This window comes from Clarias gariepinus, chromosome 3, assembly GCF_024256425.1.
Source record: "Clarias gariepinus isolate MV-2021 ecotype Netherlands chromosome 3, CGAR_prim_01v2, whole genome shotgun sequence".
NCBI lineage: Eukaryota > Metazoa > Chordata > Actinopteri > Siluriformes > Clariidae > Clarias > Clarias gariepinus.
The window spans coordinates 40,425,716-40,439,065 of record NC_071102.1 but is presented as its reverse complement, the minus strand read 5'-3'; the positions used below and the strand labels follow the sequence as shown (position 1 = coordinate 40,439,065).

Sequence of the window (13,350 nt, the reverse complement as noted above, 5' to 3'; positions counted from 1 at the left end):
CTCCTCTTGCTGAAGAAAAAAGAGGGAACATTCATAAAGTTCATAAAAGGAGCATGCTGCGTGGAACATTTCTTTGAACACTTCACTAATATATAAAATGCATCTAAAATCTTGCAAAGACACAACAAAACAAAAAAATTTGCTTTACCATGAAAATGTCGCCTTAAGCTCTTAGGATCTTTATTTAAGGGGGGAGGAGGGGCAGCTTTTAACGCCTTACAAAAGTTGTAAGTAGGTGAAAGTGGCAGCTATTACCACTGTGTTTTGTGGGGATAAACATGACTCAAGTGTCTATTTTCTCTCTCTCTCTCTGGAATGTGAATTGCTCTTTGCTGGATTCAGGACACACATGCAGGTAACACAGGTCAAACTGAGGCTTTGTGTGCTTCTCATATTCCAACATGAAAAAGTGCAGAACAGCCTTGAAGTCTTGAGTCTTACTGTACATACATAAAAGACTTGCAGTCAGTCAATACACAGGTGATAAAAAAAAATGTTCAAAATGTGATGTTTTTCTTGGAAGTTTTATATACTACTACTACTACTATTGAATAAATTTTTTCCCATTTTCCTAAAAAGCTCATAGTTAAAATTAGCAAAAGTTGTATTTATTGGGTTTAAGCTTTTTTGTTAATGTTGCTTAAAGTTAAATGGCCTTTACAATTAGAAGCCGCTCTTTATTTGAGAACATCTGCGGTATGTCTGTAAATCTGGAATACTGCTAAGTACTTTTCACCTTTATAGTATTGGAAATGTGACTGTTTTCAGCATGAATCAATTATCATTTACACTCATCATCAATGAAATCATTCTGATTATGTCCAAATGTAGGATTTCTTTGATGACATCATAGTTCCACTATACTGCTTAAGCATTGGTCTATGAAAAACATCCAAATCCTGGACAGGGTCTCATTCATGAATGCTTTCGATCGGGAGCGGGGTACAAACAGTTACAGTATAACGCAAGAACATGACTTTTCTATAAAAATGCCAAAAGGACAAGAACAACTATAATAAAAGCTTCCAAGACACATATAGCAACATCAAAGGAGATTCTGGAACACCTGTGGAAGGGTACTGTTCCTTCCATGCAGTACTGTACTGTGGGAACCCACTCATTTCTTTATGTTTTGCTTTCAAAGAGCCAGACTTTCATGTTTTTTTTTTTGCTGTAGTCTACAGGCCTCCTGAAGGACTTTTATTTTTTTAGCTCTCATTTTAGTTTCAGAGGAATGCTTCTGTACCCTATCAATCATTTAAGCATAAAAACATCTAACTTAAAGCATGGAGCAGTGAGAAAGAGATGCAGATGATCAGGCTGGTGATTAGTATACTGATGCTGAATGCCGAGTGGTTGGAACAGACGAGAGGGGAAATGAGGTTGCTGCTGAGGTTGTTACACAAACAAAGCAATTTTTCAATGGTATCTTTTGTTACATCGAAGCCTCTCACAGTAAAACATTTTGTAAGGAAGAAGACTTTCGCACAGAACTATATTCACTCTAAAAAATAAAACTGTGCCGTACTCAATTTTTTTGGTGAAACATTTTAACATTTTTACACTTAAAAATATTGAGTAAATATAAAAATAATATATAAAAATCATGTAAAATATACTTCATGAATTGAGTACAAGTCAGTAAAAAAATTAAGTAGACTCGAATAACTATATTTAGTACAATGATGTACAAAATTGAGTAAATGTAATGAAAATCAGAAGTTAATGCAATGTGAAAATGAGTAAAATAATTGAGTAGATATAATTGAAATGGAAGGTAGAAGATACTGAAAATTATACTATTATTTAACTAACAAATGTGCTACATTTACTAAATATTTTAACTGAATGAAAAAAAAAAACAATACACACATTACCGTTTTAATTAAACATTTATTTGCCAAATTTGACAAAACATGAAGTCTAAACTCAACCTGGTTTACTTTGCAAATGACACGTAACAATATAATAAACAAAGAGCTGAATTTATGTTATTATTAAACAGTTTTAGAAACAATACTCCTGCCACAAGTATTATACAGTTAACATGTGGAAAGTAGACTTTTGTATTAGAATCTGATGAGTCACATTTTACATCTGAAAGATTGCACACCTTCAAACTGTGGGATCCATACAAATGTGTGTGCAGACCTTCTCAGGTCTTAAATAAGCAATGACAGTCTAAATGAACACAGGACACTAAATATCCATGACCAACAGCACCATGCTTCACTCGATAATGATCGAAATTCCTTTTGATGATACGACAAATGTGCAGAGCTTACACCGCCATCCCATAATGCTGGCACCTAAAAAAGGAAAAATAGTATACAAGTAAGTACAAGTGTGACTGTTACTGTAAAGTCTACCAGACTGGTAAAATAGTACTTCCGTTCAAATACATACTTTTTGGACTAATAGTCTATTTCTATCTTTGATTCAATGGTTACACATTTAATACTTCTGTAACATTTAGAAAAGTTGACATTACCTCCTGTTTTATCTCCATTCAACTTCTCTTCATTAGTGGTGTTGGTGCTGTGAAAAGGACACCGGGACATGCACGCGCTGCTGCTCGGTGTTAAATCTCTCCTTTTACACCAGAGTTTAAGTGTCTGTATTAACGCCGCTTTAGCTGAGCAGTTCGGTGGTTGGAACAAACAAGCTAAATCACACTGAACCCCAGGACTGGCCTGTTGCTAGCTATCGTTAGCTCTGGAGCTCGACTGTGACAGGATTCAGAACAGTAACACACACACTATAAAGTTGTGTGTGCAGGCAGACAGAGTCATTATTACAGTAACTTGTGTTAGCTGTTTACTCACCAGGATTTGTAAGGAATGTTCCAGAATGTTCCAGGTGCTTCCTGTCCATTCTCACATCCTCACAGCGTCTCTGATGTTACACCAGACTTCCCATGAGCACTTGCACAGGGCAATTTACTCAATTATTTAAGTTTTTGTTGTTAAAAATAAAGAATATTGAGTTGGAATAATTTATAATTCTAGTTCTTGAAACTTATCAGTACAATTACTCCATTAACAGATATTTTGATTAAAATGTATAAAAAAAAATATTAAGTGCATGTTAAAAATATAATTCAGTTAGTCAAATGCTGATTTTTACTAGTGAAGTAAACTTAAATTATAGTTTAAATTTAAGACAAAATGAATAATTGTTTTTTAGGCATTTATTTTGATTTGTCTAACTCAATCATGTATGTGACTTTTAGAGATTTTATTAAGGTAACATAACTTTTTTATAACTGTGAAACTTACAAGGCCACAGAATCATTTTTTAGAGTGTTTGTGATGCAATGACAAGATCATCACATAATTACACCAGACATTTAATAGCTCTGCAGCTTTGCATTTAATATGAAATGTCATAGATATCCTACCTGCATGTAAAATACATGAGAAATGAGAAATTTAATTTCACTAAATAATATATCACGATACCCAGGTGTCAATTTTATTTGCATTGCGACTCTTAATATATTACAAATGTATAAATATCCTCAAACAGCATTATTATTATAATTGTTTTTAATAATGTGTTACAATTCTAAATAAACTTAGCAAATCATTTGCTCCACAGGATGCTGTGCTGCATGCCAACATGTGAAGAGTTCAGAGTGCACCAGCTGAAAGATTATATAGAAACAGCAACATTTTACCAGTTCAAAAAAAAAAAAAAAAGAAAAAAACGTTCATTTTGGAGTCAGTGTGGTGATACAAGAATTTCTCACCAAAAAAACAATATTTATCTGAATTGATGTTTGTTTTGCCCCATCACTAGTATCCACAATTTTTACATATATTTTAAATAAGTGATTATTGTGAATATTATTGCATATTAAAAAAAATTTATATTATTAAAATGAAATGTAAATCTGTAAATCACTAGACTTTTTATATAAATGGGAATAGTTAAAAATTTGCTCATGCTAGAATAAATATTCTAAGGTTTTTAATAAAAAAAAAAAGGTTTATAGTCACCACTGCACTGTATATTTTGTTTTTCTGGACATCTGATTTCATAAAATCCATTTAAATAGTGTTTTTCTCTCACAGCCATACTGGAATAAGAATTTTATGACTATTTATCTGGGCGAAGTGCAACTAAACTTGACAGATTTAACAATACAATCACATTATATTAACTAAAATTAGCTCGTGTGTGTTCTTTTCTTTTAAGTTAAACTAATTAATCTGCTGCTTTAAATCTTGCATACAGCAAATCAGATTGTTCCAGAGGTCTCGGAAGGACAAAAATACAAAGCTGAAAGTTTGTAAAGCATCAGTTTAAAAACAGGTTTGAATACAACAAATAGTTTACATCAGACATAATAACCTTGATATCGTGTTGCCAGTTTTTAACCAGACCACAAAATGTAAGTGGTGCTACAGTATAAAATGCGGTGCCAAAACCTGCTTCACACCTGTATTCACATCTGTCTTCTCATCTACTGTAAATACAGAGAACAAACTCAAACCTAATTAAGCAGACTCAAACCTAAAAAGCACATTAATGTTGATTAACCCCATGCTTCTCAGTCCTTGTTTTGAATTTTACATTAAGTGCAACTCTGTCATTAAATTAAAACAAATGGAAATGCAGTTAAGATCATTGGATATTGATCGTTATCTGAGCGTTATACTGTCTTGTCTTATGTGAATGTGTTCGTCAGCCTTGCTGTTGCTCCTTCACATCCAGTTTATGTACGACCCGGAACGCCTCGAGGAACTCGTTGAAGTCGATGCTGCCGTCCTTGTTGAAATCGATGCTGCGTGCCATGTCATCAATGGCTTGGTCGTCCACATCCACACCCAAGTGAGAACTGAAGAGTTTCCATGTCTGCCGGAACTCCTCGATGGAAATCTGACCTGCAAAAGGTGAAATCGTCATCCCTTAACCATGAAGAGTAATACACACAATGGGATTATGGGATGAATGAGGATTGTGGGATGGTGAAAGGAGTGAACGAGAGCAAAACATTTGGGGATGTTAGGAAATCAGTGCTAACAATAGGCTTAGGTTTACATTCAATTTAACACTTGCCGGAATGGTCCTTGTCGATGATGTTGAAGATGATCTCAAGGTCAGTTCTGTACCTATACAGTGTTTCTGCTAAGTTTGGTGCCACCTTTAGGTTGAAAAAAAACAAAACAATTAACAATAAACATCAGTTATGTTGATGGCTTAACAGTGAAAGTCCTACTAGGACACATATTAGAAATTTATTTACAACCTAAAGTCCTATATACTGCTTGCATGAACAAACTTCAGCCACAAATCCCCAATCGCATCCAAAATCTAATGCCAGTAGTACTGCACGTCATTACTGACTTTAGCCGATGCAATTTCTTTAAAGGTTCCAGAAACCGGTTTTAAAAAAAATCTGGTTTGTTATTACTTCTTAATATTGCTATTATGCAAATTTTGCCTTTAAGTCATTCCTGGGTTTTCAGATGGATTTTTCATTTTTGTATGGGTTTGGGCTTAAACAAGCCAATTAGATTTTGCCCCTGATGTGACCTCACAAGCAGACTCACTAGTAGCTTATTTACATGGACACTGAATTATTGTGTTTAGAGGACTAAAACAAAGTGAGTACAAAGTGGGAGCTCTGTGCCATGTTAGTCGTCTTCTTTGTCTTTCTGCTGTTCCCTTTCAGGGGTCACCACAGCAAATCATCTGCCTCCATCCAATCCTATCCTCTGCATTTTTCCCTCTCACCAACTAACTTCATGTCCTCTCTCTCTGCATTTACAATTCTTCTCCTTAGTCTTCCTGTAGACCTCCTGCCTGGCAGTTCCAACCTCAACGTCCTTCTACAATACCAAGATGCTCACAATCTCTCCTCTAAACATATCCAAACCACCTCAGACCTCTCTGACTTCCAAACATCTCCCATGGGTTGTCCCTTTAATAATAGTATAATAACAGAAATAGTAAAATATGGGGCCTTTCACAATTTTTTTTGCATGCAAAGAATGTTTAAAAAAACATTCTTCTGTGTCTTTAATTATAATATATTTTATATTCATATAAAATTTGAACATACATTTCTAAAGTAACTTTCTCTTTTGAACTAAATGAATGTGAAACCTGTGGCATAGGTTGGCCTGGACCGATGTTTTCAAAGCATGACTCGTATTCTACGTTTCCATCAGAGGCCAGGCGCACGAGGCGAGGTCTCAAAGTACGCCAAGGAAGATCCAACCTCAGCACCGACTCCACTACCTCGGCCCATTCATTAGTGGATATTCTGCCTGTGCAAGAAAAAGCAAGAAAAAAAAAATGAAGAGCAAAACAGTAAAGAAAAAAAAAAGTTTAGTAGAACAAATTTAAGTTCTCTTACCCGTCTTGCAGATATCGTACTGCTGAAAAGCAGCCACGAGTTCAGAGCGATGTGCGAACAGCTTCTCCTGCAGAGCTTTTAGAGCCGAGCTTTCAGCCACACTGACTCTAAAACAGACACACATACACTCAGATACATTGAAGCACTTACGTCATCATGTGTATGATGCTACAAATGTCACAGCGTTGACCTTATCCCATTCTTCTCTGTAGAATCCCTCTAGCACTGTCATGCTGGATGGGGAGCATTGCCTCAGGTTTTTCCAGAGATTTATAATCAAGTTGAACTCAATGCTATGGCTGAACCCCTCCTGAATTTCAAGCACTCCTAAATGGGGTTTTTACTGAAATTTAGGATTCAATAAAGTCCATCCACTCATCTATCTGTCTTTTGACCCATTTATCAGTCCTGTTTATGCTGCTGAAGACTATAGTCATACTGTAGGGTGATTCTGCCCCTGCCGTGCTTCAATGTAGGAATAACGTTTACAAGTACTTATGCAATAATATGAAAATCATGTGCAATATTTATATATATCCGGTGTGCAATATCATTGCTACTTTATATGCAATATCAAATATTGTGTGCAATATAAATCCTGAGTGCAATAACATAAATGTACATTACACAAAAAAGACAATTCTGCACCTTTCTGTAAAGTCTGTAGTTTTTCTTATATATTTTCTATTCTATTTATATTGTATTTTATTTCTCTCTCTCTCTTTTTTATTGTATTTGTATTTTATTTTTTTTATATGCAGACACTGGAGAAACTATTTCCTTCGGGATTATTAAAGGCTTATCTTATCTTACAGTAGTACAAGATGCATTCAGGCAAAAGAGTTGCCCCATCATTCCAGAAAATCTTGTTCTTCATAGCTTGTAGATGCTCCAACTTTGTCTAGGCTTCAACCTGAGCTGAATGATGCCACCTACTGTAGTCTTCAGAGCGTTCCACTAGGTCTGTACTGAAGGTTTACAGGCAGTTCTTGTAATCTCTTGGCTTGTTAGTCGATGTATGCCTTTACAAATCTAAGAGGATTATTTTGTTCAATAATACAATTCAACAATGTACATAAGACAAAGCTGTCTAAAAAGAAACAAGGGAGAGAAAAAAAAATATGTAAAGCTCAACAGAAGAGGATAGGATCCTTAAAAAGGTTAAGAAAATGCCTCGCCATAATGCAATATGCAAAGGAGAATTTAACATGTGTGACCACACCAAGTGGGCACCTCCCCTCAAAAAGAATGCCGTATTCACAAAGGCTTAAGCAAACTGAAAAATGGAACAACAGGGCCACCTGCTGTCCAAAATGAAACATTACATTACAGAGTCAGAGCTGGAGCAGGTCACAGTTCTAGTGATTCTGATGGTGAACACACACTAAAACCACTAGCCAGAAAGAAGAAATGCTGATTGATCAACTAGTGCCTGCTCAGGCTGACAATGTATGAAGATGTACAAATGATCTTTATTGAAGCTCAACTGGTTCGGTACGTTCGATGCGTGCCAGAGTTGCCCATCCAGTGTGTGTGATACATCTGTCTTATAAGCACTATCTGTTCAAGGCTACTGAAAATGAGACATGGATTCATCATTACGAGCCTGAGAGTGGATGGTAGAGTATGGAATGGAAATATCCTCAATCCTAGAAAAAGTTCAAAAGTCAAAGTTCTAGTGAGAAGCTTATTGAAGAGCTGAAGCCTAAACATCAGAATAAACACTGCACTGGTCTGCTATCCAAGAGCGTTGTGATCTCTCATGATGATGCACGTCTGCACACTTCTGTCCACACCGTGACTGACAATCTGCAAAAGCTTTGTTTCGAGGTGTTAAAGCATCCTCCCAATAGTCCTGATCTCGCTCTCTGTCAGACTTTCACCTGTTTGGTCTCCTGAAAGCAGCTCAACGAGCATAAAGATTCACTTCTAATTCTGGGGATTAGATCATACATATCTCAATATGAAAGAATATCTCACCTTGCATATTTTGGATGCCTTCAGTGTAGAAAGCAAAAAATAAATAAATAAATAAAATAAAATAAATCAGGAAAGACCATGGAAATCGAAGGTGTGTGCAAAGAAAAAAATATTCTCATCCAGACTTATATACCTCTGTTGCAGAGTAAGCTTCCTGGTGCTACGGCTGACTTGGTACTGGAAGAAACGTGGGATCAGATCTGGACCCAACTTCACGTATGCACCACGATTACTGCCCTCCTCGTAGTAGTTTGATGCAGAGAAAATGGTGATTACCTTTTAAAAGAAAATTAATAAACAAAGCCCAAAGCTATAGGTTTATTTCAAGATCAACTACTAAAAACACAAATACCACAGTTCTATAAGTATGACTTAATCTTTATCTAATATACAGTACTTCCCACAGCTAAGTTTAGATACATGCCACATTATATCCAAAACAATGTTGTTCTACCCCCTCAAGTGTCTGACCTGTCCGTCATGGCAGAGCTCATAGCCCTCCTGTCTGCATTCATGTGACCGAATGAGCAGACACATGCCGTGCTTTTCCAATAGCCGCCGGGTAACATCAGGCCCGAAGTAGCATCCTCCACCACGGAATGTGTTTGGGCTGCATCCATTCTGGCTCTTTGGGTCGCTCCACAACACGTCCACAATCTATAGCACATAGACATAATGACCAACGAATAAGTACGGATAATAGTAGGTGCTTATGTATATACTAATTGCTATGTTCCTAATATCTGAGGAGGGGATCCTTCTCCCAACTTAGAGGGGAATCAGTGTAGAAGGTAATGGTGGATGGTAAGACCTCCCATTGTAGCCCAAAAAATTTCTGACTGATTAAAATGTTTAAGAGGGCTCTAGAGAAGGGCTTCACCTCCAAAGGTTTCAGGAAAATCCCAGAACTGGGATAGCCTTCCTGCTCAGTTTGGTGGTACCAGTGGTATGAGTGCTGCTGACCAGCAGAAAGCAGCAAAAAATACTGATAACACACTGGCCAGTACAGACTGATAAAATAATTGCAAAACATTCTGCAAACATTAAAGAACCTGAGCTTCCTCAAGAAACAGTAATCTGCTCGGTTCCTTCCAGCAGCCTTTGTTACCTTTCCAGACTAGTCGGTTGTCAACTTGAATGCCAGAGTACCTGTACTGTAGCTGTCCACCCACCTCTTCCTCAAAAACAGAAAAGGCTATTCGGCTAGTCCCCGTGCTCCCAGGGTCGTCAACACCCTATTCTTCCTTGGTCTTGGCTACATTCAGGAGTTGCCAATTGCTCCCACACATCATGTGACATGTTCTGCAGCTCACAAGACTGACAGTTGTACTCAATTCCAAGGTGTATATGATAAGGGGGAGAAGATGACGGGACTTTCCCTTGTAGTCCCTTTGTATTTGGACTTGTATAGTCCCTCCGAGACACATTATGCCAGCCTGCTGCTCATGCGCCATTAGGAAGTGATGTAAAACACTCAGAGGATCGGACACATGATCAGCTAGTGTCATTATGATAGATTTGTTGTCTCTAAAACTATGAATGACATCTGTAAAACCAATATGACATGTCCACAGTTTTCCTTCATCAAACACATAGAAGATGTTGTGTTATTAATGCAAGGTGAAACCAGTTAATCTTCATTTTAATGGCACAATCTTTATTTCCTGAGGCTTCAAGTTTTCTTATTTCTTTGCTAAATTCAAAGAAAACATTGATGCCATGAATGTCAAATTTTAGCTTGACACATGACACACAAGCGACAGACAAGTTTGATTTTTTTCCCCTTCATAATATATATATTTAAGTTGATTTTATCTAACAGCACCAGGCCTAAAGCCTTATTTTCAAAAATTGATTCTGCTCTCAATCCCACTATTAATCAATTTTCTAAGATATCAATCTCTCTTTTTGGATTTTGCGAGATATTTTAATGATAGGATCTCACTGATTAAATCTCTAATGCCCCTGTCATCCTTTACATTATGTGATGTTTCCCTTTGCTCTTCTACATGCTATGTCTTTAAGCGTATCACCTTGCCTTCCCTAAATGAGATTGTAGCATTGTTAAAACCTACTAATTGTCTTTAGGATGTGATTCCCAATGTGAAACATTGAGAATCACATTTTCTTAAGCAAGTTTTCTTAAGCATTTTCTTAAGCAAGTTTTTTTTATTTGATTTGTTGCCTTTTATCAACAAAAGTCTGAAAACTGGGACCGTACCTGATTGTCTTAAACATGCCTTTGTTTTCCCTCAACTTAAAAAAACTAATCTGGATCCTATGCTCATAAGTAATTTTCGTCCACTCTCAAAATTACCCTTTCCTTCGAAAATTTTAGAAAAAGTGGTCCTAGGTCAACTTCAGAGCTTTTTGAATGAAAACAATTTACATGAATAAGTTCAGTCTGGTTTTAAAGCCCATCACAGTACTGAATCCACACTTTTAAGAGTTATGAATGATGTAATGCTGACTACTGATTCTGGGCAGTCTGTGGCTTTGGTCTTGTTAGACCTTAGTTCCGCATTTGACTTGGTAGATCACAATACTCTTTTATCACGTCTAGAGACCTGTGTGTGGGCCTTCGGGGTACGGTGCTACAATGGTTCCGATCATATTTAACTAATAGGAGCTACTCTGTCTGCCTTGACTCCAATTTCTCTTCTGATATACTTTTAAGTTCTGGTGTCCCTCAGGGCTCTATTCTTAGTCCGGTACTGTTTAATCTCTATATGCTCCCTTTGGGTACTATTTTATCTAGATATGGCGTATCTTATCATCTGTATGCTGACGACACACAGATTTGTCTTTAAAGCGTGACAATAGGTTTGCCTTAAAGCCTATATTAGATTGCTTGGACGAATTAAAACTCTGGCTTGCTAGTAATTTCTTAAGTCTTAATGAAAACAAGACTTCAATTATTTTGTTTGGCTCAAATGATCATAGCATTCATGATCTTGATTTTGATACTTTGTTACCATACAGTACCAATTGTGTTCGGAATCTGGGGGTTTTACTTGATAACAGCCTTAAATTTGACAAGCAGATATGTGCTGTGGTGAAGTCTTGCTTTTACCATCTTTGTCTTTTAGCAAAGGTTAAGCCTTTCTTGTCTGTTAAGAATTTTGAAATTGTCATGCATGCTTTTGTACCATCACGACTAAATTATTGTAACTCTTTGTATATTGGTGCCTCCAGATATGTGTCGCACGATTGCAGTTGGTTCAAAATGCTGCAGCCCGACTCCTTAAAGGGAAGCGTAAGTGTGAACATATTACACCGGTTTTGATTTCACTGCATTGGTTTTAGAATATCTTCAAATAGAATTGATTTTAAAGTTTTGTTATTTGTTTTAAAGTCCCTATGGAATCAGGCTCCACGGTATTTAGCCGACTTACTACATCCATCCACACAGTCGTGCTTACTCAGATCAAGTAACTCTGATTTACTCTATGTTCCTAGAACTAGACTTAAAAATAAAGGTGATCGCGCTTTTGCGGTAATCGGTCCTAGGTTATGGAATAGCCTTTCGATTTATATTAAATCTGCTCAAACCCTGTCAGTTTTTAAATCTGCTTTGAAAACTTACCTTTTCTCTAAGGCGTTCAATATTCCTTAGCTTAAATTTCACTTTTTTATTATTTACAAAATTACTATTTAAATGCCTTTGTATGTGTATTGTCTTTTTATTTTTGCTTTTGTAAAGCACTTTGGTCAACACTGGTTGTTTTTAAATGTGCTATATAAATAAATTTGTATTGTGTATTGTATATTTTTTAATTATTATTATTATTATTATATATATATTTTTTACTGTTTTTACTGTTCTGTTCACTTTACTTACCTGCTTCCACTCCAGCTCTTCTCTGGGTGCCTCAGGCAGAGCAAGGGACACTATGGAGTCGAGGAAGGGAACTTGCAGTATTTCAGCAGGGCTAGGAAACTTGGGCGATGGCGGAGCACGCCGCGATCCCTGAGGTGAACATAATGAGGAGGAGGAGGAAGAGGAGGACGATGAAGAAGAGCTGCTGCTCTGCCAGGTCAGGCGACTCTTACCCTTGCGCCTCTCCTTGCCAGTTCTTGAACTGCATACACGCATTTGATCCAAACTGCACTTGGGCAGCCGCAAAGCTGACTTTACCTGGAGCATGGGGACAGAATAGGGTGTAAAAAAAATATATATATATACTTTTTTAAACTGAAGTCAAATAGTACTCAATATAAAGAATAAACTTTATATGAAGATCAAACTTTAACCAAATCTGATTTTTGATATTTTCTATGATTTTTTACATACAAGAGTAATGGGATAAAATAAACCTGTTAATAACTGGGGTCTCGATCTTGGTGTGTTGATTTGCATTATGTTCTATTTTACAATTCCTAACCATCAGAGGGCAGTATTTAACACCTGGACATCATTTAGTGAGTACCTATACTCAATTCACCGTGAGTAAACTACAAACATACACTACAACAGTACTTGTACAACAGTGATTTTTACACAAAATCCTCAATCTGACAAACTGCAGACTTGCTTATACATGCCAATATTGCGGTCAAGCCGTTTCCCATCACCGTACTGTGCACCACACTGTAGAGTGTAAATTCTGCCAACCCTCTTACATGGGCCAGAGAGGGTCTCTCTTGATCCCCCCATATCTGAACCAAGCAGGTCTCCAGCTCTGCCATAGTCCCATCAGTCCTCTGACAAGCACTAGTGAATTTAATACGGTTTCTGTACAACAAGGCACTTGCTGATGTCAGCTGATTTTGCAAACATGCATACATGGGCTTGAGCAGATATCAATTTCCCCATATTTGTGCTGAAATATTTTCCCCAGCACTTTGGCTAGGAAAGTTCTTGAGCTCTGTGGTCTTCTGCCAAATGGGTCTGTGGCTGAGCTGCTTCTTTTTGGTTGTGGCAAAAAAAGGGCCCATTACAACCAGCTACTGGAGTGCAGAGTATGGACCAGGATGCTTTCTAAAAACAATGAACTGGTAGG

General features: G+C 37.0%; 1 protein-coding gene and 1 long non-coding RNA gene across 6 annotated transcripts in view; both read right to left on the bottom strand.

Moving 5' to 3' along the window:
- Nucleotides 1-2,222: 2,222 nt before the first annotated feature.
- Nucleotides 2,223-2,888, bottom strand: LOC128518765 (uncharacterized). Its single transcript, XR_008357766.1, has 3 exons — nt 2,826-2,888; nt 2,492-2,538; nt 2,223-2,309 (listed from the first exon to the last, which is right to left on the bottom strand). It is a non-coding gene; the product is annotated as an uncharacterized LOC128518765 (long non-coding RNA).
- A 980-nt stretch (nt 2,889-3,868) lies between these two features.
- ppef1 (protein phosphatase, EF-hand calcium binding domain 1) overlaps nt 3,869-13,350 on the bottom strand; it is a 34,845-nt gene continuing 25,363 nt past the window's right edge. For all 5 annotated transcript variants that reach the window (XM_053491275.1, XM_053491276.1, XM_053491271.1 and 2 more), the window contains exons 12-18: nt 12,189-12,485; nt 8,819-9,004; nt 8,481-8,623; nt 6,368-6,474; nt 6,115-6,278; nt 5,065-5,149; nt 3,869-4,889 (exon numbers count right to left, since the gene is read on the bottom strand). In XM_053491275.1, coding sequence (XP_053347250.1) covers nt 4,690-4,889; nt 5,065-5,149; nt 6,115-6,278; nt 6,368-6,474; nt 8,481-8,623; nt 8,819-9,004; nt 12,189-12,485 — 1,182 coding nt within the window. In that variant the 3' untranslated portion in view covers nt 3,869-4,689. The remainder of the gene's footprint in view (nt 4,890-5,064; nt 5,150-6,114; nt 6,279-6,367; nt 6,475-8,480; nt 8,624-8,818; nt 9,005-12,188; nt 12,486-13,350) is intronic.